The sequence below is a fragment of the Camellia sinensis genome, chromosome 15 (genome assembly GCF_055761805.1).
Source record: "Camellia sinensis isolate YWXY chromosome 15, ASM5576180v1, whole genome shotgun sequence".
Classification (NCBI taxonomy): Eukaryota; Viridiplantae; Streptophyta; class Magnoliopsida; order Ericales; family Theaceae; genus Camellia; species Camellia sinensis.
Window position 1 is genome coordinate 9,772,303 of NC_138975.1, and position 24,198 is coordinate 9,796,500.

Sequence of the window (24,198 nt, forward strand, 5' to 3'; positions counted from 1 at the left end):
ATTCACACATGGACAATTTAGCATACAATTTTTTTTCTCTCAAAATCTGCAAAGTATTTCTCAGATGGTTCTCATGTTCTTCCCCATCTTTAGAATAAATCAAAATGTCATTAATAAATACAATAATGAAATCATCCAAATATGATTTAAACACCATATTCATAAGATCTATGAAAACTGCAGGTGCATTGGTCATCCCAAACGGCATTACTAAAAATTCATAATGTCCATATCTGGTTCGGAATGCAGTTTTCTTTACGTCCTCAGCTCTAACCTTTAATTGATGATACCCGAACCTAAGGTCAATTTTAGAAAACACTTGGGCACCCTGAAGTTGGTCAAACAAGTCATCTATTCGGGGCAAAGGATATTTGTTCTTGATAGTCACTTTATTCAGTTTCCGGTAGTCTATACACAATCTCAAAGATCCATCCTTCTTTTTGACAAACAAAACTGGAGCACCCCAAGGTGAAGTACTCGGACGGATAAATTTCTTATCTAACAGTTCCTGCAGTTGGGTTTTCAATTCTTTCAATTCAGAGGTAGACATTCTATAGGGAGTCTTGGAAATAGGTTGTGTCCCCGGAAACACTTCGATAGTGAATTCAATCTCCCTATCAACTAAGTCCTCATGTAAGTCAGTCGGAAACACATCAGGAAAGTCACAAACAACAGGGATTGTTTCTACAGTAGTACTGTCAGATGGTGCAGTCAATATACAACACAGGTAACCGCTACATCCTTTCCTAAGGAGTTTTACAGCTTTCATAGCCGAAATCAAATACGGGGGAGGAACTATCCCATTCCCAATAAAAGTAAATTCAGGCATTTTCGGTGGTCTAAACACAACATTTTTATTTGCACAGTCAATGGTAGCACAGTATTTAGTCAACCAGTCCATCCCCAAAATACAATCAAAATAACTAATATCTAAGGGTAATAAATCCACATATAACACCATATCACCAATCATAATATCACACGCCGGATAAACATGAGTACAAATCATAGAATCCCCAGACGGTGTGGATACAGATAACACATACGTCATTTGTTCTAGTGGTCTAGTCAATTTTTGAGAGAAAGCATGCGATACAAAGGAATGTGTAGAACCAGAATCTATCAGTACACATGCATTTTGAGAACATACAGAGAGTGTACCTGACACCACAGTATAGGTGTTGGGTACGTCACCAGGCACTAAGGCGAACACTCTCCTTTGCCTTAATGTTTCATTGTTTGCATTCCCTCTAACATCGGTCCTTGCATTTGGTCTTGCTGCGGAAACAGACCCGGTGGAACTTGTTATAGGACGGTTAACCTCATTGAATCTCGTCGGGCAATCCCTCACCATGTGGCCAGTCTTGCCACAGCGAAAACACGCCCCTGATGCTCGATAACAGGCACCCCTGTGCTTCTTTCTGCAATCGGGGCATTTTGGAGTAGATCCGCTACTTTGGCTAAAGCTGCCGGAGGATCCTGTATATTGCCTTTTCGAAAATGACCGGCCTTTCTTGAAACTGAATCCAGTCCTCTTTCCTCTCCATTCTGTTGTTGGTGTTGTAGTTTGTTTCTTAGCTGCTATTGTTGCTTTTTCCATCAATGCCGTGTCAAGTACCTCCACATAAGTAGGTAATTTTAGGACACCCACTCAGTCAAATATTTCCAGGTCCAGCCCTCCCTTAAACTTCCGTGCTTTCTTGTAATCAGTATCCACCATATGTGGAGCAAACCGTGCCAGTTCGGTGAATTTAGCTTCATACTCTGCTACAGCCATTCTTCCCTGTTTAAGTTCTTGGAATTCCGACACTTTCCGATCCCTAAAACATTGGGGAAAGTACTTGTCATAAAAGATAGCATTAAACTGTGCCCATGTCATATTCTCATTGCCATTTCGGATCAATAACCACCACCTGTGAGCTTCATCTTTCAGAGTATAGGTGGCTAGGAGGACTTTCTGAGTTTCGGTATAAGGGAACACTTCATACAACTCCATTTCAAGTAGCCACGCCTTTGCTTTCAAAGGTTCAATTCCACCATAGAACATTGGCGGTTTCATTTTCATGAATTTCTGTATCAGATTGATGATGTCATTGTTATCTGCCTCGGCTTGAGCCGGTGGAAGCGGATGAGGCAAAGGTTGTTGTCTCTGTTGTTGTGTCCAGGCTTCAGTCAACGCTGTTAACATCTGTTCCATTCGGCCCATGCGGCCTCCGAAGATTCACTTTCACCACTTCCCCTTACATTGTCCATCTTACTATACAGACATCAAATGATAATAAACACAAGCATAATCTTATTTGTTTCCTTCAATATATTTGATTCAAATGTACATTCATTTTTCATATTCAGTTGCATTACTACACACTCACACATGCAGATGAAATGCCCTTAATGCTTACTAGGACATCCTAAGCTCATACGGACCTGTATGTGCGGTAGAACACGTGCTCTGATACCATTCTGTCACGACCCAAACCTGCCCCTATAGGTTTAACACCGTAACCGGCCAGTAATCCATGGATTACCAAAGGCCTCAGAACAGATTAGCAAATAATAAGGGGCTGCAGACAAGGTCCAATGAGCTGTGATAACGTACATGGGACAGAAGATTTTAAAACTTATTTATATACATAAACATGCCAGTCAAGGACACCAATATTTACAAAATAATTACAGAAGTGAACTTCCCAAGATTTGACTATACAGTGCAAACACTAAAACTAGCATGAAATACAAAACAACTATGGCATTAAACTTCGTTCGGAACCTCCCCGGGAGGCACAAAGGTTGGCTGACAAAACAGTACAGAAGGCCGTCAACTTTGGCCCTGGTTATGTGCCGGCTCACCTACATACATAATATAAACTGTGAGCGAGAGCCCAGTGAATAATAACAGAGTAAAGGGGTTTTATGAATGATGTCCAGCACAAGTTAAAATCCATCATTTAAATCAGAGCATAATCAGACTTCAAAACAGAAACAGATTCATATACATTTTCATATTCAGATTTTGCATAAGATCATACGTGGTACACCCATTAGCTATCAGATCAGATTGGTCCAAAGACCCACATATATAGTTGGTACCAAGGACCACAAAGGTCCATATCTTGCGCAAGTAGCCGTGGTATTGTTACCCCCAGGCAAGGGCCACGTGCAGATTGGCTGTGATATTGTTACCCCCGGGCGAGGGCCACGTGAACTAAGGGTGCCATAAACACTTTTCAGAAAATTGGACAATCATTCATTATTAGTAAGATAGCGTTTTAGAAAACAGATTATACCATACCAGTCAGAAAATACTTAGGTTAAACATAACTTTACAAAGTTATTACTCACAATGGGTCTTGAGTCAGACAGACGGAGTAAACTTGGTCAAACGGTACGTGGCACGTGACCTACACAACACAAAACAGATGCACACTTGAAACACACGTTCTAATTGTACAAAACTTATTTCATTGGCTCTTAGTGTGTTTCTAATCTCTTACCTCACTATAGAGTCTTAAACATGGCCTAGGAATGCCTAGGATAGAATGAGGATGCAAAGATGCACTTTAAAACACTTTTCAAAATTTTCAGAAAATAGGGGTCTCACTCGAACGTGGCTTTCTACGCTTGAGCAGACATGCAGAAAAAGGATCTCCGCTCAAGCGTGACTTCCTTCGCTCGAGCAGACTGTAAACTACAGTAAAAGTACTGGATGCACAAAAATCACGCTCAATGGGCGCTCGATCCATGCCTGAGCGTAAGACACAAGTCCTCGCTCGAGCGTACATTTCCTTGCTCGAGCGGACTGTAAACATGTGAAAAGTACTGGATACACGTATTTCACGCTCGAGCATTGCCTTCCACGCTCGAGCGGAATTCATGTACTCAGAGTGTACGCCGAGCGTAAAGTCCTACGCTCGAGCGTGGGTCCAAAATCTGGAATTTCCAGATTGAATCCCCAAGCTTAAAACCAACTTTTAAAGCATCAATTTCGATCCTCTTGGGCTAATTTTCTGGAAAACTCTTGTAAACTCATAGTATAAGGTGTTTCAAAAATCAATTTGTAAAATCAAAGCCCAAGGGTGAGTCAATTGAACACAATTTCAAATAAAATCTTAAGAACAAAACTTGAATGTGACATGCAAGAATCTCCTTGAAACCAAACCCTCCAAAACATGATCAAACTTGATTATTTGATGGACAACAAGATAAATGGCCACAATGTGAGTGAAATTAATACATGCATGGAAGAAATCTTAGAATTCAAACTCAAAACATGGAAATTTATGCATGCATGCATGAATTACTACTAAATTCAACGTTTAAACCAATTCTTGACTTTAGACACTAATTAACCATGAACCATGAAACAATTAATCTGAAATTCACAATTGAAAGGGGAAATCTCCTACCTTAAGTCTTGAATTCCAAGTCTAGGAGCTCAAATTTGCCAAGCCTCTTCAATTCTTCTATGTTCCAAGCCCAATCTCTAGATGAATTCAAGTTTCTCTCACTCTCTCTCTATCCCACGGTTTGGACAAGAAAAATGGTCAAGGAGAGATGTTTCTAAGTGTAATGAAGTTGGTCTCCAATAAGTCGCTAAGTGGCATAAGTGTAATACTTCAAACTAGTGTAATTTAATGTTATTTAATCCAATTTAATCATACCAAATCAATTTTTAATTAAACCTACCATAAAATTCCATAAATCCTAACTAGCACATAAATCAAGTCAATTTCTGATTCGAACGCCGATAAGACTTTCAATTTTGCAGATCAAGGTTCAAACGAGAACAGATATTTCTACGTCGAACAGATAGAAACACCAAGTCATGCAATCACACATGCAAATTAGATCCAAATCTTTCCTAAATTATTGTTAGGCAAAATTAAGCACGAATTACGTTAATTAGGGGTCGGGGTTATTACAGGTAGTTGTATCCTAGAGGGGACAAGTCATAGTTTTGTGACTGCTGCATCGGTATTTGGATTCTTCCTACCGCAGTGGGCTTGATCTCCTTAAAGAAAACAAGATATTCGTGCCTTAGCCTGATCTATTTGTATATCATTTTCTTTGCCTTATTTATCAATAAAATATAAATTTTCTAGTATTTTCACCAACACAATATTCATAAACAATTATTAATAACATGTAAATTGAACTAAATAAGATAGAAATTTTAAATGATTTGCAAATTTACAAATATATACATCAAAATGCGACTTTGCAATGTCCATGAATTATCAAAAAAATGTGCTATGACAGCCATGAATAATTTCTTTTGATTACTAGTATTACACATATCAATTGTGATTGCCACCTATTTTTATTATTCTCCACCAAACTCAATGTCTTCACCTTCTCAAAATCATAAATCTTTAAAATATCACTATTTATCGTATTCTGAGAAGGTACTTTAAACAATGGTTGGACTGTCGCTGAATATCGTTTAAAACCAACATGATCTACAATAGAGAAGGGATATTCATGCAATATTATGGTATGTGACAATTCTTTCCTAGCAAAATCTTGATAAAAAATATAAGAATTCATTTTTGGACTATCTCTATTAAAGTAGTTTGTTAAAAATTTTTGCATCATGTCCGTCACTTTTTTCCTAGTACAACTCTTATAGTGATCATGCAAATGCCTAGTTTCATTTTTTGAATCATCTCCAAGATGTTTATTACAATAATTACATATTGCCTTCCACACCCCATTGACTTGTTGTTTCTTAAAGTGTTCTCACACGACACTTGATTTTCTTATAGTTTCTCCACAAGTATTAGACTCTTCTTCTAAATCAATAACATTTTGATTAGAGATGGTGAGTTGGTATCTGGCGATCATTGTTGTGAGGCCTCGCTCTCAATTGGTACTTTAGAGTTAATTGGTATTTGAGTGTTAACATCTGACATTTTTGACCTTTATAAAAATAACATGAAATAAATCAACAAAGGCATCATTAGGATAGTCCCTGTAATCTATGTAGTTGTTAACAAAACATAGTAAATGAAAGGATTCTAATCTTCACAAGAAAATGCATATTCCACAGCCAATTTACCATGAATAGGCAACACAAATCCATTATCTGCAATCTAATATCAAATAAATACATAAGAAATTAAAATTTGCATATAAATGGAACAACAAAAGTATAAAGTTCAATAGCCAAAATTTAAACCCAAACCCAAATCATTTGAACCATATTAGAACATTACATAAAAACTAACACATATCCACATCAATTACAGGACAAACCCAACAGTTCAATGATATATCTGAAACAATCCAAAAGCCAAAGAAGATCATCTATAACAGAGACATATAGGGCTGAGCAACGAATCCGTCAAATCCGTAATCCGATCCAGCCCAGTCCAATCCGATAGGTTTGGATTGGTTTTTTGAATCCGCGGTTCGGTTCCGGATTGAAGAATTAAAAATCCGTAGTCCACGGATTGGTTCCAGATTGAACCCCACGGTTCCGGATTAGAACCGATCCGGACCGTATACAAATAATCTATATTTTTATTATACATCCTCCCCCATAATATCTTCTCTTATTCTATATAAAATCTAAACTCAAACCTAAAACCATATAATATCTTCTGTTATTACTTTTGTTTGTTAGTTTTTAGTTTTAATTTGTAATGGTTTAAATACTTATGGTGAAACCAGTTTTCTTATGGTTGTTTAAATTCTAAAACAGTATGTTGCTATTATAGAAAAACATGTTGCTATTGTAGAACTAATATAGCGCTATATTTATATTTTTATGAAATTAAATTGTTATATATATATATATATTTATGTTATTTAATTATGTGAATCCGTGGTCCTAAACCGATCCAATCTGTATTTAAATGGATGGGTTCGGATTGGTTCCATGATTTTAACGGATTGGATTGGTTCCAATTTTTCAGGAACCGTAGATAACGGATTGGTCTTGGTTTTACCCCAATCCAGTCCAATCCGGACCATGCTCACCCCTAGAGACATAGAAAAACATATAGATTTGAAAGCAGAATAGCTAAACAAATCAATTATGTCTCAGAAACAACCAAGATACATAAATCCGAAACAAAATTAAGAAAATCGCAACATATATACTGTAAAAACCAAGAAAAACAACAACAATTACACAGTAACTGTACCTGAAAGTGCTCAGTGCGTAGATCTGGAAGTGAGAAATCAAATGGTGTCTACAAAAAGGGATGAAGAAGAGTGAGACCGGAGAAAGAGAGAGAGATAAGCACATACCGTTGGGCTGGGCCTCGTGATGATAAGATTCTCTTTGTGAGAGAGAGGCGATCCGCTGTAAGAGAGAGAGAATGGAGGATCAACAAGAACAATAGCCGTGAGAGAGAGGCAAGGTGCCGTAACCATGAGAGAGAGAGAGAGAGCCGGTGAGGGAGAAAGAAGAAGCCAGTGAGGGAAAAGGGAGATGCCGGTGAGGGAGGAACGAACGACGCAGACATAGATTATAGAAAAGAGAAGAAATAAGAGAATGCGATTATGTGATTCTGTGAACCTAAACCCTAAAATGAGTCAAAAAAATTTCTAGAGAAACACACACACACACACACACACACATATATATATATGGGGTATAACAGTAATTTAGTTCGGGGTTCGGGGCGAAAACGGGAACAAGGACAGGCTGGGGAACCTATCATCGTCCCCGGCCCTAAAATTGTTGGGGATTCATTTTCGAATAGCATCCCCGGCCTGTCAGGGACATTTTTCGAAAAAAAAAAAAAAAAAAACCATTCTTATCACGGTCGGGGAGTTGGGTCCCCATCGGGTCAGGTTCAAATTGCCATCACTAATTTTATGAGTGGGTTGAATACAATTTTTTTATAGATTGATTTCATTGTTAGGTTGAGTTTTTGTCAAAATTTAAACTCAACGGTTATGTTTGGATTCATAAGTTATTTATGAATTTTATTTTAATAATTTGAATTATTTATTTTAATTTTTTTTTGTAATATTTTAATTTATTGTATTCAATGACTTAATTTATTGCGTTTTTCTTTGCAAATGTTATGATATTGAATTGATTAATTTTTTTATAAATGATACATACGAAGAATTTAACAAAATTAGTAATTTGAATTATCGAAATAGGATATATGATAAGTTAGGATGGAGATTAAATTAAATAATTATTGTGTGATAAAATTTAAATTTATATAATATGAGATTTATATATAAAATAAATTTAAATTATAAAATAATAATTTTAAATAATTTCTGAATAATTATGTTTGATTCGTAATATTAAAGTTTTTCAAAATGATGGAAGGCAGGCAGTGACTTTACAGAGCAGTCTGGACAATTTTAGATGCCACTGCCAGTCGGTGTTCGTTTTTAGTATATATTTTGTGTAGGGGACCATTTTTTCTGATTACTTCTCTTTATTATATAAATTGTAGGGGTTGTGGCAACTTGATAAAATTTTAAAATATAAGTTTTGAGATCTATTCTTTTTGTGATTAGTTATTTGGACAATAACACATACAGTTAGTAAGATGAATGTTTTAAGTTTGGACAAATTGTACTAGTGTAAGTTTGAATTTCGGCCTATGTGCAACTCCGTGCCTTACTAATATATGATTGGGTATTGCTACTATGTAACACCACCTAAGAGTGACCTCTAGGGCATCAGCTCCTTAAGGTCTAACCTCAGGCGTCACCCTTCTATAATTAGGCCTTTTTATCTCTTTATTATACAACTAATACTATAAACTTAAAAATTTTATGTTGAATTTTATTCAAAAATATCAATTTATGACTCAAATTTATTCATATTTAAATCTCATACTACACCATTTTAATCTCTACCATACAAATCTAATACCCTGAAAAATCTGGATTTACATGCCCAGGACACTAGCATTTTCCTTATTATATATTATTTGTATATAAAGTTAGAAATCATTTCAAAATTGGTACTTACTTCTAAAATGGTGTAATAAGCAAAATTTAATGTGCACCTTGGCATAAGTCGGTTTTTTTAAAAAAAAAAATCAAATTTCATTGTTTTAATTGTCAAATTTGTGTTTTTTTATGGTTTTAGGAAAGTTTTCTTTTATTCATGGAATTTTCAAATTTGATGCCGTTTGTTTGGACACCTTATTCTTTTTTTTTAGTATTCAAATTTGCTAATTTTTGTATTTTCACATTTGTTTTCTTTATTTTATCATGTCTAAAAATATTACTTTATTAAACTAACACTTGACTCGTGCAATGCACGTGTTATTTTTTATAAAAAAAATATTTAATGACACAATGTGTGTTATAAAAGAATAATTTTAAAATTAAAATTAAAGTATGATTTTAATTATTTAGCTTGATAATATTGGCTCTACCATTCTGATAAAATTATTACTTGAAAACGTATATTTATTAATTTTAGTTAAATTATTTATATATTTTGATAATTTTAGTTCTATCGTATTATAAAAGTGTAATTATTATATAATAATTTTGTATGATATATATTAAATTATAAAATAGTAAAATAAATATTCATTTTGATATTAAAAATAATAGTTAAATTAGAAGAAGAATTAGTAACATAAAATTAAAAGAAATTTTAAATATTTAATTTTCTTTTTATATTCATTTGGAAAAAAAAATGTAGAAATAGAAATTATATAAAATTTATTGAAAAAATTAAATATAAATATGTTGTAGTTGGATTATCATATAATAATTTTATATGATATATATATACTAAATTATAAGATTATAAAATAAAAACTCTTAATTAAATTAAAATATCAACTATATAAAAGAAATTTAATAATGGCTAACCAAGAAATAATCACATAACAACATCTAAATCCAAAAAGAAAAAATAATGAAAACATCCACACAATAAATACATTTCAGTGTGTAAAGTAATTAATCATTTGTAATATGATGTTGAAACATAAAAAAAAAACTTACTATTTAACAATTGAAAAAGTAACTTAAGCAGTAAATCCAAACTTTAGTGGTTGCTCGAGAATATTATTATTGTGCAGGTTTTTCCTCATGAGAGTTGTAATTATATAAAATAATATAAGAAATGAAATATAATTTCATATATAGAATCACTACAAAATTTAAACGACAAATCCATAATATAAAATAAGAGGGTTGTTATTTGCACATGTCTAAATTTTTTGGACCTTCCATTTCTTTGATCCCCCATCCTCCATCCTAAACCCTAAATTTGAATAAGATTTTTTTAAACACTCCACTTAATACCAAATTTACCCCTATTCATAATATTATCACACCCAAGGGCACACCGACCTAATTTTGCACACTTTCCCTCGTTCTCTTTTCGATGACCATTCATCTTCTATTTAAAAGAATGTCGACGGTCATTACATCAATAAACACTATTGCCCCAGTAAAAAACATTCCGTCAAAGGTCCATCATTGAAATTCCTTTCAACTCTCAACGAAAAGAGGAATAGACTTGACGGTATCCAAAAAATAACGTCGAAAAACTCGTCAGAAATTCATGTCTACCATTGCAGAAAAATCGTCTGAAATTCCTTTCAAACCCTCACAAAATACACAATCTAGTGTTGAAAATACAAAAATCGAACCGTTTGACACACCAGTACCAACTATCTATATTACTGTTTAGAATTCATATATTGAACTAAATTTTTGTGTTCAGTACTATATTACTGAACATAATCTTAATAGTCAGCAAACCAGTACTGAATAGCTCGAACAAAACAACAACGATTGAAAACGACCAAGAATGTTAATGCAAGACAAATAAACTTACCAATGAAATGCCAGCCTCATCAGAATTGCCGTTATCGTCCTCCATTGCTCTACAAGGTAAAGTAGCTAATAAAGAGTAATACGTTAGACTTGAAAAGAGCTTTCTGGTTCAAGAGGGTTTATGATGGTGATGAAGAGGATACATTAAGAGTTTAAGATGGTTATGAAGACTAACAAGTTTAGGGTTTATGTTAGTTGATTATGAAGAGTAACATGTTTAGGGTTTAGAAAGATGAAATACATATAGTTGGAGGCAGAGGTGGAGATGGGGGTGGGTGTATAATATTGTAGAGTGTTAGTTCTTATTTGGTGTATAGGTGTTCCATTAAATGATGTCTTTTAATGTAATTTTATTTCAGGGTATAATTGTAAAAAAAAAAAAATTAGAAATTGGGGGGACCAAAGAATATAGGCAGGTGCTAATAGCAATACTCTAAAATAATAAAAAAAATTAGTATTAGGTATAGAATAATGTACAAAAAAATAAGGGCAAAAAAAGAGGCAATTTAGCATTAAAAAAATCCTAATACCCTTGAAAGAATTAAAAAAAAAGAAGAAGTGAAATGCAATATTGGTATTGGATTTATAGATTATCTCAATTTACGATGAAAAATATAGGAAAAAGAAATATTTATCAAATAGAGTTCATATAAAATAAGTAAAGTTAGTAAATGCTAGTATTGGTAAAATATTTGGAATCCCTAGCATTACTCTAATTTAAATTAAGTTTGTGTAGAACTTTATATGTAATTAAAAAAATACATGCTAATGTGGTTCTTTTACGAAAAAAAAATGAACTTTTATAATATGCCATCTAAGTATGAGAAAAATATTATTTTTAATAATGATAGGGCTATAAACCTTCATGGAGGTATTTGAGTTTTCAATAATATTTTTTAACTAGTAGGTAATAGTTTTTAAAATGAAAAGTTGATTTTGAGTTTCATTATTTTATTTGTAAAAAATTTTAATAATTGAAAGTTTTATACGAACAGATTTTTTAATGGTTGATGAAAATTTTTGTCATTATTATATAAAAGGTTCATAAAAATAATTTCTTTCAAAGTTATAGAAAAAAATCTCCATTTGTGTTAATTAAAATTACCAAAAATCATGAATTCCACTTGTATCAAAATATTTTTTTTATTAAGAAAATAAAAACCACTGAAATTTTTATAATGTATAAATTATGGCTTGGTTATAAGTCATAGTGTATTATATTAAGATATGTGTTACAAAATAAAATTTTAATGTTAATTTAAAATAAAATTTTAATTTAAACTATTTATTTTAATAATTCTAGTTCTATTGTGCTATAGAAATATAATTATCATATAATGATTTTATATGATATATATTAAATTATAAGATAGTAAAATAAACACTCATTTTAACATTAAAAATAATAATTAAATTAGAAAAAAATAGTAATATAAAAATAAAAGTGATTCTAATTATTTTGTTTAATTTTTATTTTTATATTTATTTAGAAAATAAAATATGTAAAAATAAAACTACAAAAAATTTATTTAAAAGATTAAATATAAATATGTTGTGATTGGATTAAGAAGAAAATACATAAATTAATTATGTAGAGTATTGATTTTTTTTTTAATATTCTTTTCGAATTATTCATACATATTGTATATAGGTATATAAAATCTAAATTAAATATAAATATTTTGTAATAAATAATTTCATGTTAAATAAAAATTACATATAAATTGATATTAAGACATTAATAAGATAGAAAAAAATATACAATACAAAAAAAATTAATTTGATCAGTGCGATACACATAATTAAGCACATTCTGTCTTATTTGTATATCGAGATAAATTTTTTTTCCAATATTATAATAATTAAATTAAAATATTAATTATATAAAAGAAATCTAACAACAACAAAACTGAATACAATATAAAAAATAAATATTTCTCAAATAAAGTCTATATAAAATCAGTTATTATAATTAAAATTAAATTTGTATAGAACTTTGTATGTTAATAAAAAATGTGATTGTTTTTAAAAAAATAAAATTTTAAAATGTGCCACAAGGGAAAAACAATATAATATGATATTTATATCATTCCGTATGGATTGAAGGCCTTCTTATGAATTCAAAGAACATCTCTAATGGTCTATCAGGGGCCTCCGTAGATGGGCTAACCTTTTGCATGCAACTATCATTGGACTTACAAGTCACCCATTAGCTACTTCAATGACTCCAATCAATAATTTTTTTTTGGGGGGGTAAGAAGCTAGAGGCATCCGATTCGCTATCTACAGTTTTTTATTTATTCTCTATTTCAAAACATTCATATTCATTGAATTGTTTCTTGAGATTAATATATCTTGAAATTTTCATTGATCAAATAATTGTGTGAGTTTTGAGATAGGAAGTCAAAAATTTAGGGAAAAAATATCTTAAATATGGCTAGAAATGAAAACAATGTCTACTTGTGATCAATTATAATAATTTATGGGGGTAAATTACATTTACCTCCTTTAAGGTTTCTGACAAATACAGGCACTTCTCTTATGATTTGAATAATTACAGTAACCTCTCTTATTTTACTTGACAATGTCAAAATTCCCCCCTTTTGTCAAATTATTCCAAACGGTATTACTTTTTTATAATAAATTACCTTATTGCCCTTCCTTTTAAATTATTAAAAATATTTTTGGATTGGAGGACAGGTTTGGAAGAAACAAACAGTGTTTGTAACAGTATTTTTGGATTTATTTTTTTTAAATATTAAAAAATGTTTTTAAAAAATTATTTTTTATTTTAAATATATAATTTTTATTTAAATATTTTATTTTATTTTGTCAATATTTTATTTTTTTTAATTTTAATATTTTAAACTCAAAACACAACTTCACACTCAAATCGTAACCAAACACATGACTCAAAATTCAATTCAAAAATTATTTTCCAACTTCATAACCAAACACATAACTCGACACTCCACATTATTTTCAAAACTTTACACTCAAATCGTACCCAAACCCATAACAAAAAAATTAAAATGTTTAAAAATATATTTATAAAATAAAAATTATATATTTAAAATAAAAAAATAAAATTTTTAAAGTTTTTTAATATTTAAAAATATATTTAACATAAGTTTGTATTTTTTAAGTTTGTATTTAATTATGAGTTTTGAAAATAATTTTTGAATTGAGTTTTGAGTTGTACATTTGGTTAAGACTCTATGAGTTTTGAAAAGTTTTTTGAAAATTTCTAATTGGAATTGTGATTCTTAAAGAGAACCAAACATGTTTTCAAAAAATACTTTTTTCCAAACATGTTTTTATTTAAAACTCAATTCAAAAATTATTTTCAAAACTCATAACCAAACACAAACTTAAAGCTCAATTCAACGCTCTTTTCAAAACACAAAACCAAACTTTTTCAAAAACTCTATTTTAAAAGAAAAAAAATTCAAAAAATATATATTTTATTTTTTAAAATTATTTTTAGAATCATGTTTGGTTATAAATTTTAAAATTTTTTGAATTTATTTTTTTAGGGTAAATATTTTATATTTTAAATATTTATTTATTTATTTTAATATGCATTATATTTCATGCATCTATGTGTTGTATTTTTTTTAATATTTTAAATATTAAAAAATTTTAAAATTTTTATTTTTTTATTTTAAATATATTTTTTTATTTGAAATATTTTATTTTATTTTATAAATATGATAGCGATCCCCGTTTTTTTCCCTTTCATTTATTGTATTCCAAACTCAGGTCTAGTGGTTGTATGTTGTTGTCTTTACCTTGTTACCATCCTTTAATTCTTTGTATTTGAATTGTTGGAAGTGTTAGGTAAGTTTGGAACAGGTTGGTTGTGAGTTGAAACATATGGTTGCTGTCCAGGTTTTTCCTTCCTCGCTTGAGTGAGGTTTTTTGCGCTCAAGCGCACAAACCCTCGTTCGAACGAAGAAGCAAACACCCAATGCTCGTGTTTGGAGCATCTTCAAGTTTCCCTTCCTTTTCCTTTGAGCTTCTCCTTTTGAGGTAGGGATAAACTACTTATCTTTATGAGTTTTAATATAAATGTTAGTTATTTTGTATAAATGATGTGAATTGGAAATCTTGAAAAGTTAGGGTTTGAGATTTGAAATGTTTGAAAGAGGGGTTTTCTACCTTTGGGCTCCATTATATATGTGAGGTCTTAAAAAGGGATTATATGTATATGATTGGTGAAATTGGGCCTTAGGTGCAATAATTAAGAAAGGGGGATTAATGTCCTAATCGAATTTAAATAATTATTTTGTATAATTAATTCAGTAAATTGTGGAAACATGAAATTGGGTTGAGAATCTTGAAATTGGGGGAAATTGTGATTGAATGGTGTAGTTGAATTGATAAATCACTCACCGATGGAAAATGTAATAAATTATCTGTTGATAGATTTATTTATCTGTTTAGAAATAATTGTTTTGGGCTATCGGTGAAGGATAGTCTTGATTGTTGTAGATACTGCATGATGATTAGGGGAAATTGAAACTAATCAATTGAATTATGTCATTGAATGTGACGGTGGAATTAACACATTGAATATGTGAACTGTTGGGTCATTGTATATGACTATGTGTTTAAATACATTGTAGATGTATATTGTGTAGGAGGAGATAGGGAATGAACTCCATGGATAATCAAGTTGGTCGGAGTGTCCATGGTGAAAGTTTCGAAATCTTTTATATATTTGGGTGCTGGTTCCCTCGAACGTAGTTCTATAAAATGGCAAGTGAATGGAAGTGATAAATGATATTTGCTATTGAAGTGTTGATATATGAGTTGTAGTCTCATTCTAAACTGTTTGGATAATATTGGACTATGTCAATGAATTAATTGGTTATAGAGAGGATGTATGTATCTTTACTTGTGTTAAACATTTATCGGATGTTAATGTTTTAGTTAATTATCATATTCTGTTTAACATATCTCTACTGGGTTTTGGCTCACCCTACTTGGGACACCATTTTCAGATACAGATGACATGCCGCCTCCAAGGTAATAGCTTCAGAGGTCTCAGGGTGAAGCTTCTGTTTTAGTTGTTTTGTTTTATGTTATATTTTTTCATTTCAAAGCTAAGGGCTTTTGACTCTCCTTTGTTGTAACCAAGTTATGCTTGGAAATGTGTAAGCTCGTAGGGCATTTACTTTGCTGATTAACATGTAACATCTTTTGTGAAGAACACTCTGATGTATGGAATATAATACCTCTTCTATGTTTTATGGATCTTATGAATGAATGACTTATGTCTTTTTTTTTAGGGCGTTACAAATATATTTTTAAATATTTTAATTTTTTTGTTATGCGTTTGGTTACAATTGAGTGTAGAATTTTGAAAGTAGTGTGGAGTGTCGAATTATGTGTTTGGTTATGAGATTTAAAAATAATTTTTTAATTGAGTTTTGAGTTATATGTTTAGTTATGATTTGAGTGTGAAGTTGTGTTTTGAGTTTAAAATATTAAAATTTTAAAAAATAAAATCAAATATTTAAAAATATTTAAATAAAAATTATATATTTAAAATAACAAAATAAATTTGTTTTAAACATTTTTTAATATTTAAAAAAAATAAATCCAAAAATATTGTTCCAAACACTGTTTGTTTCTTTCAACCCTGTCCTCCAATCCAAAAATATTTTTTAATATTTTAAAAGGAAGGACAATAAGGTAATTTACTATAAAAAAAGTAATACCGTTTGGAACAATTTGACAGAATGGGGGAATCTTGACATTGTCAGGTAAAACAGAGGAGGTTATTGTAATTATTCAAATCACACGGGAGGTCCCTGTATTTGTTAGAAACCTCAGAGGAGGTAAATGTAATTTACCCTAATTTATGGTCTGTACAAATCATTTGGGTTAATTTATTCATAATCTTTGTACCTTATTAAGAGTCATGTGTTCGAGTTTTGCCATTGATTTTGGTACATGGCATGAAAGGATTTATAAAATCAGGAAGAATTCTCAATTAGAAGTCATCCCTTTCCTCTCAATTTTTTATTGATAAAAAAAAATAATAATAAAATAAATAAATAAATAAAAATAAAAATTTGAAAAAGAAGTTGAAGATTCACTGTCAAGAAAAGAATAGCAGAAAGATGAGACTCAAAAGAAAAACATCACATTCCTTCTTCACTTCCAAGTACTACCACCATTTTTAGCAATCAAATAAACACATTAAAACAGTTGAGTTGGTTATAACCCTAAAACCCCACAATGAAGAAGCTCTACAATGGAATCCCCACCTCAAAATTCATACTATTTGTGTTGCAGAGAATTCACCAATGCATATTCCTTCAAGAGATGTTGTTTCTTTGTCTTCATTTTCCTTTTTTTCACCGCTGCAACATTAGGCGCGATTACTCTCATCATCTTCTTCGTCTTGAAGCCCAGAGAGCCCGTCTTTTCTCTCCAAACCATCAAATTGGATGCATATAAGCTCGATACCAATTCAAACTCGATGCTTTTTGTTTCATCTGTTATTTCTTTAACCTTAAATGCTCAAAACCCTAACAAGGTTGGCATAAAATATAGCCGTTCAAGGCTTCATGTTCTTCATGAAGGACTCCCCATTGGAGAAATCAAAGTACCGAACTTTTATCAGCCTGCTCACAGCACGAATGTCAGCGTGAGAGCTCGGGTTTTGTTTCAGTGTGTGAATGTTAGCGAACTCATTTATGGAGATTCATCGGAAGATGATACGATGAAAGGCATTGTTAAGATGAAATTAGTTGGTGACATTGCAGCTCATGTGCAGGTGCTACATATTACCTTGCCAAAGTTTAAGGTTTGTATATCACATCTCATATATCAAACACAACTTTTCTCAAGGATTGGTTTGCAGCAGGCAGTAGCGGACCCAAAAATTGTGCAAAATAGGGTCATGGCAAAATTGTTTACATTTTAGAGGGATTGAAGTAAAATTATTTAAATTTTGGAGGGTCAAAATACTACTTTTGTAAATACTCAAAATTACAGAATAATGAGATTTTTAAAAAAATTAGAGGTCAATGTAAAATTATTTTAGTATTTGCTGAGACTAGAATAAAATTATATAAATTTGGTGACAAAATGCTAATTCTTTTAATAAATACTTAAAAGAGTAAATTGGTGATAAATCCAATATAATGAGGTTTGTCCAGTGGATATTTTTTATTAGTGAAATGTCCATCTTTTGTGAAATAGTTTGGTGAGAAATCATTTTTCTTGTTCTGTAGGACTTTTTGTTTTGAATTTTACCCCTTAATTTATCTATTGACTTTTTTTTATTTGTTGGCTTTCGTTGACTATCTGTTTAAATTTTTTTGCTACCTGTTCAAAATATTTCCTATCTTTTCAAATTTTTGACAATTGGTTCAATTTTATTTTTCTTATCTGTTGAATTTCACAAGCCTATTTTCTTCTATCTATTTAATTTTTTTTATTTGTTTAAATTGTGATATAACAACAACAACAACAACAACAACAACAAAAAATTCTAATCTTATCTTCCCCAAATCCTAAGCTATTCAATATTTTACGTCTGTTTTTCAACATATCTAGGCAAACCCATATCCAAATCCAGATCTGGACATTTCTAGAAATCCAAATCTAGATCTGAGCTATTTCTGCAGAATGAATCAAATCAAATTCCATCAAACCTTAATTCCAAATCCTAATTTCATCAAACACTTCAATTTTATTGAATTCAAACACGCGCGCATGAGAGAGAAAGAGAAAATCACAGAAAGTGAGAGTTTTCCTTTATCTGGTCAAATATATGTCCAAATTTTATAATATGTTCAATTTTTTAACTATATGTTTAACTTTATTACCTGTTCAAATTTATTATCTTTTTCTTCTAAATTTTATTATCTAAAAAGATCTATTCTATTATCTATTTAAAGTTTGAACAAATAATTTGTTTCAATCTGTTTCATCATCAGCAGTAGCAACAATAACAACAACAAAATAAAAAATTAGATATACAGATCATTAACAACAAGAAGGCCAATAAAAAAAAAATTCCTACTGATTTGTGTTGGATCTATGTTCAAATCCAACAAAATTCCTTCTATCTGTTAAAAATCCAACAGATTTGCAAGCCACAAATCTGAGATCGTCAGCCACACAGATCTTAGATCTGAGCACAATGAAATTCAATTCGATTTAATCCAAGCAAATTAAAACAATCTCAAATTGAAAACACACACACACACACACACATACACACACACACAGAATTTGGAAAGAAACCCTAGATCGCTAAAGAGACGAAGTGGTTTCGGCTTGTAAAGCGCGAAGTTTATGACTCTTGTGTATATATAGATAGAACAAAAACCTTAAACAGAGCGGTGACTACGAATGTTCTGGAAACTGGTGAGTGAGTGAGTATGTGTGTGTGTGTGTGTGTGTGTGAGAGAGAGAAAGAGAGAGAGAGAGAGAAAGAGAGAGAAAAATCTGCAAATCTAAAAAGTAGAAGTGGTGGTGATGTTCAAATCTGGGCTTGATCGAGCAACGAGCTTAGATTCTAAACCTTAGAAATTGACCAACGAAGGAGATTAGTCTCTGATCAGGCCCTGAAGTCGTTAGAGTAGTTGATGGTGAACGATCTTGGTAGTTGATGGTGAACGATCTTGGTTGGAGGCACCGACAGCGGTGGGAGAGAGAGAGAGAGAGAGAGAGAGAGAGAGAGGAGTTCAGATTTGTCAATGGCAGCTTCGTCTTCTTCAACCTTGATCCTCTTCTAGATCTGTTCGTGTTAGAAAAGTAGAGAGAGAAAATAATATGTATTGTATTGAATGAATTATATTGAATAAAATTATCCTATACAATAGAAGGCCTATATATATAGGCTGAGAAAGAGTATCCCAGTAGAAATCTAACTATAAGAAAGAGTTTCTCATAAGAGACCTAACTATGACAATACCTAATATATCTAAAAAATCAATACATAATATATGTAGAAATATATATCATATATATATTAATATCCCCCCTCAAACTCAAGGAGGATAAGCATCTTGAGTTTGGAGAGAGAAACTAAAACATGAAATAAAACTAAATAAAATAAAAGGCGAATAGATTACAAAATCCGAATAGGAGCTCAATGGCGCTTGAAATAGATTAGAGGCCGGAACTAAAGTCAAGAGACAGTTTATAGTCATGTCAGACCATTGTAAGAGCTGGCTGAAACTAATGCCAGAATAATTTAAGGTTGTGCCGGACCAATGTAGGAATGGCTAGAATTAATGCCGAGAGACAGTTTATGGTCGTGTCGGACCATTGTAGGAATTGGCTGGAACTAATGCTAGGATAGTTTAAAGGGGTTATGCCGGATCAATGTAGGAGCTAATTGGAATCAATGTTATGACAGTTTACGGGGTCGTATCGAACCGTTGTTGAGAACTGGATGTTGAACCGGCAAGCATGACGTACACATAACATATGACGTTGTGCTGAACGATGATAGCAACAAATAATTGAGTGCGCCAAGGACGGCTTGGATTGTGCGCCAAAGGGGGCGGCTTGGGTTGTGTGCTAAAGAAGGCAGCTTGGATTGTACACTAGAGGGGGCGACTTGGGTGGTGCACCAAAGGGGACAGCTTGGATGGTTCGCATGGTGTATAACCATGCTTACCATGATATATGTATAAGATGCTCCTAAACTCAAATAGGTTTGAAGATAAAAACCAATTTGAGATTGAACATAGAGAAAGACAAAGTGAAGTAAAAACACACAAAAAAAAAAGTGGATTGCGAGGGAAAAAAATATGATAGAGATAGTTGGGATATAAATAAATTAGTGGATAGAGGAAGAAATCACCACGAAGCGATACTAAAAGGAAAATATAGCAATGGAATGGGTTGAAATCCGGCGGGCACCAAGGCAAGGCTGTCGCCGGCCGATAAGGCAAAGAACACCAAGAGCTTAAACTATAGCTCTGATACCATGTTAGAATAGTAGAGAGAGAGAGAGAGAGAAAATAATATGTATTGTATTGAATAAAATTGTCCTATGCAATAGAAGGCCTATATATATAGGCTGATAAAGAGTATCCTACTAGAAATCTAACTATGAGAAAGAGTATCCCATAAGAAACTTAACTATGGTAATATCAAATATATCTAAGAAATCAATACCTAATATATATAGGAGTATATCCTATATATACATTAACAGTCTGGATCTGGATCTCGCAACGGCGGAAGAGGGCGATAGAGCAGCGACAGAGGAGTGCGACGGTGGAGAAATTTCGACACAGAGGAGAGAGAGAAAGAGGGTCTCTCGTGTATATGATATTAATAAGGGTATCTAAGCTTGTCTTTTGGACAAGGTAATCTAGACAAAATTGAGAATTGGATTTATGGACCGAATGTCCTACTTAAAACTAGATAGTAAAAATTATTAGGAATACAAAAATCAAACACAAAAAATAAATGCATGGACAAGATTTTGCAAGATTTATAGGAGTGTTTTGAAAACTTTGATAAAAAGTTAGTTTTTTGACTTTTTAACTTTTTTTTACATAAAAAGTCACAAAAAATCAGCATTTTTAACATAAAAAACCCAAAAAATTACAAAACAACGGCTCTGTTTGGTTGTGCTCTGTAATCAATTTTCTACCCGTGTGTTGGAGCATGATGTTTGGTTTTGTTTTCAAATCAATTTTCTACACTCTGCAGAGAGAACTCTGATGCACAGGCGCCTTTTTTGTCCACCCGGTAGACCACCCGGATGTCCACCCGGATGTCCGGCTGATTTCCAGATTTTTTTTTTTTTTTTTTTTTTTGCAATTGATTTACATAATCGGGACAAATATTTTCTGAAAATTTTTAAATTTTTTATGTGCTTTAAAATAATTTTGAATTGTATATTTAGTTATGAGTTGTAAATTTTTGTATCACATATCAAATGTCACATCAATAATTCCCCACTCAAATCAAACCTCTTTTCCAAAACTATTTTCAAAACTCTTTACCAAATAAATTTTCTACACTCAAATCATAATTTCACAACACACAAACTCAAAATACAACTCATACTCTCAAATCACATTTACAAAACACAACCAAACGCTACCCAAAAGTTTTTTTTAGTAACTTTACAAAACACCGCATAGTGTTCAATCCATAGATTTTCCGTGTGTTTAGTTTTTTGTATTCGTAAACTTTATTGTAGTAAAAATGAGATTTTTCAAGCCACTGATTGGATGCATGTTCCCTTGTTTTTTTGTATATCTTTTTTTTTTTTTTTTTTGTATTAATAATTTCAAAATTTTCAACTGTGCATTTCTTCTTTTTATATAGGTTGCTTTGGAGTGTGACATAGGTATTGACTACAAGAACTCGACATTCAGAAATGAACTTCTTGCCGTGAGAGATTTTGAAGAGCATTTTGTATGTGCTTTTTATTATTGGACCTGAAGCCCCTCCAGTCCTTCATCTAGACCTGAGGATATTATTTAGATCCGTAAAATCTATTATGGATTTTATTTTAATGATTTGAACTCTTTATTTTGTCTGACATTTTGTATATTTTATTCACAAAAAAATATAAAAAAATAATCTGATAGTCGTAAATTATTCAATTTATCGAATTTGTCACTAAAAAAATAAACGATAATTATAGTTTTAAAAATATACAATATATTTTTTTAATGACAAATATAATAAATATAATAGGTTATGACCTAATTTTTTATGTAAATAAAATATACAAAGTACTCAACAAGATTAACGATTTAAATTATCAAAATTAAATTCGTAATGAATCCCACGAATCTGAACAAATCCTCCAAGGACGGAAGGAAATCCGCTTCCTTTATTATTATTATCCTCTCTTTCCATTCCAAAATTCGTTTGGGAATGGTATATTCCGTATTTCCCTATTGTCAATCATATACTTTCTTTTAACTGACCATTTTAAAATTCACTTGCTTTTTCAGGCATCTCTCATCTCTTCCGACTCGGAAACATTCTCCAAGAATTGTTCATTGGCTTTTTACTTGTAAAAAAAAGGCTTACGCTACATGTAATCAAAGACATGGTGGGATGTAATATACTAACTGAATAGTAAAAAAGTTTTTGTCATATGGGTCTATTTTATTGAATGAATTATAATATAAGATTTAGATTATTAATCTATGGGACTCATAAATTAAGGGATTCTAGTTTAGTTTGCTAGTCTTTTTGGCTATCAAGTTTCTCTAAAAAGAGGTCTTGAGTTCCACTCTTAAGCAGACTAGCTTTGGGCACAAGTTGATAAAGCAACCACTTTAAGCCCAGAAAAATTGACTAAAAAAGGTTCCAAATTTTTGTTAATTATTATATTAGCTTATAAAAAAAATCTTACTGAAATTTAAAAGGTCTTAACAAAATTCAGTTATGATTTAAAATTAAAAAATAGTTGATATGATAAATTATTTAAAACTAATAGATAACTATTTTTTATTGGAAGAAACCAAAAAACTTATTGATGTGATAAATTATTTGAAATTATTGAATGGTTATATTCCAAATATATGATTATATATAGAATACGATTGATTATATTACTTGCAAGTACTCTTTTCAAATTAAAGTTGATTAAATCTGGCTTGATTAAACAAAGCTGGCATTAGAGATTTTTTTTTTTATTTATAATTTGAATTATTAGATCAGACACTTCAATTTAAGAATAAAAAAGTGACGAGTTAGTCAAGCAAACTAAAGTAATACTGAGAGGGTAATTTTTTGGAAAAATTAGGCCGAGCTGCGAGTTGGGCTTTGTGGCCCAAAGTGCGAAGAACTAAGTAAAAAGGCCGTAATGATTACTCTGGCCCAATAAAAATGCAAAAGGTTACTCCGGCCCAGGAGAGGCAAGGTTACTCCGGCCTAGGAGAAACAAAGTTACTCCGGCCTAGGGAGGTAAAATTACTTCGGCTCAGGAATTATAAAGATACTTCGGTCTGGGAACGATTTAGAGTTATGCCGGTCTTGGAGTTATACCGACCGAGAGTCATTAGTTTGGTCTAAGACCGTACCATTGCTTGAACATGGGAAAACCGAGATAAGGATAGAGTTAAAAGTGGAACCGAACTAAGAATAGTTCGGTTTACTTAGTGGCTCTGCATAGCCAAGCTTATTTCGGTCATATAGTAGTTCGGCCAAAGTAAAAACCATCCCACTTGGTTTAAGCAGTGGGGAGGGTGTAAAAGGATAAGCATTACCCTTAGGAGTATGAATCCTAGGAGGACTCTACATGGAGGAATAACAGTCCTACTAGGATTGTGCCACAGGAAACTTATAAAAGCTCACAAACATCACCTTGGAGGAGGTAACAGAACACAACACAATTTTGCTTTCTGAGAACATAGAGCTTTGTTTATTTGTCAAGCTTACTGACTTAGGCATCGG

The 24,198-nt window shown here is 31.6% G+C and overlaps 2 protein-coding genes across 2 annotated transcripts; one reads left to right on the plus strand and one right to left on the minus strand.

Moving 5' to 3' along the window:
- Positions 1-1,651: 1,651 nt before the first annotated feature.
- LOC145812786 (uncharacterized) lies at positions 1,652-2,047 on the minus strand. The gene has a single exon (XM_082908007.1). It carries the CDS (start codon positions 2,045-2,047, stop codon positions 1,652-1,654), a length of 396 nt encoding a protein of 131 aa, XP_082764133.1.
- Positions 2,048-17,053: 15,006 nt separating this feature from the next.
- LOC114267466 (NDR1/HIN1-like protein 26) lies at positions 17,054-22,889 on the plus strand. Its single transcript, XM_028208504.2, has 3 exons — positions 17,054-17,608; positions 22,111-22,200; positions 22,749-22,889. The coding sequence occupies exons 1-3, from the start codon at positions 17,054-17,056 to the stop codon at positions 22,812-22,814; spliced, it is 711 nt and encodes a 236-aa protein (XP_028064305.1). The 3' UTR covers positions 22,815-22,889.
- Positions 22,890-24,198: the final 1,309 nt, after the last annotated feature.

Excerpts from the sequence above, each read along its gene's own strand:
- LOC114267466 (XM_028208504.2), top strand. The coding sequence starts at position 17,054 with ATGGAATCCCCACCTCAAAATTCATACTATTTGTGTTGCAGAGAATTC. Across the intron at positions 17,609-22,110 it reads TTACCTTGCCAAAGTTTAAG|GTTGCTTTGGAGTGTGACAT; the intron begins GTTTGTATATCA and ends CTTTTTATATAG. Across the intron at positions 22,201-22,748 it reads GAGATTTTGAAGAGCATTTT|GCATCTCTCATCTCTTCCGA; the intron begins GTATGTGCTTTT and ends TTGCTTTTTCAG.
- LOC145812786 (XM_082908007.1), bottom strand. The coding sequence starts at position 2,047 with ATGTTCTATGGTGGAATTGAACCTTTGAAAGCAAAGGCGTGGCTACTT.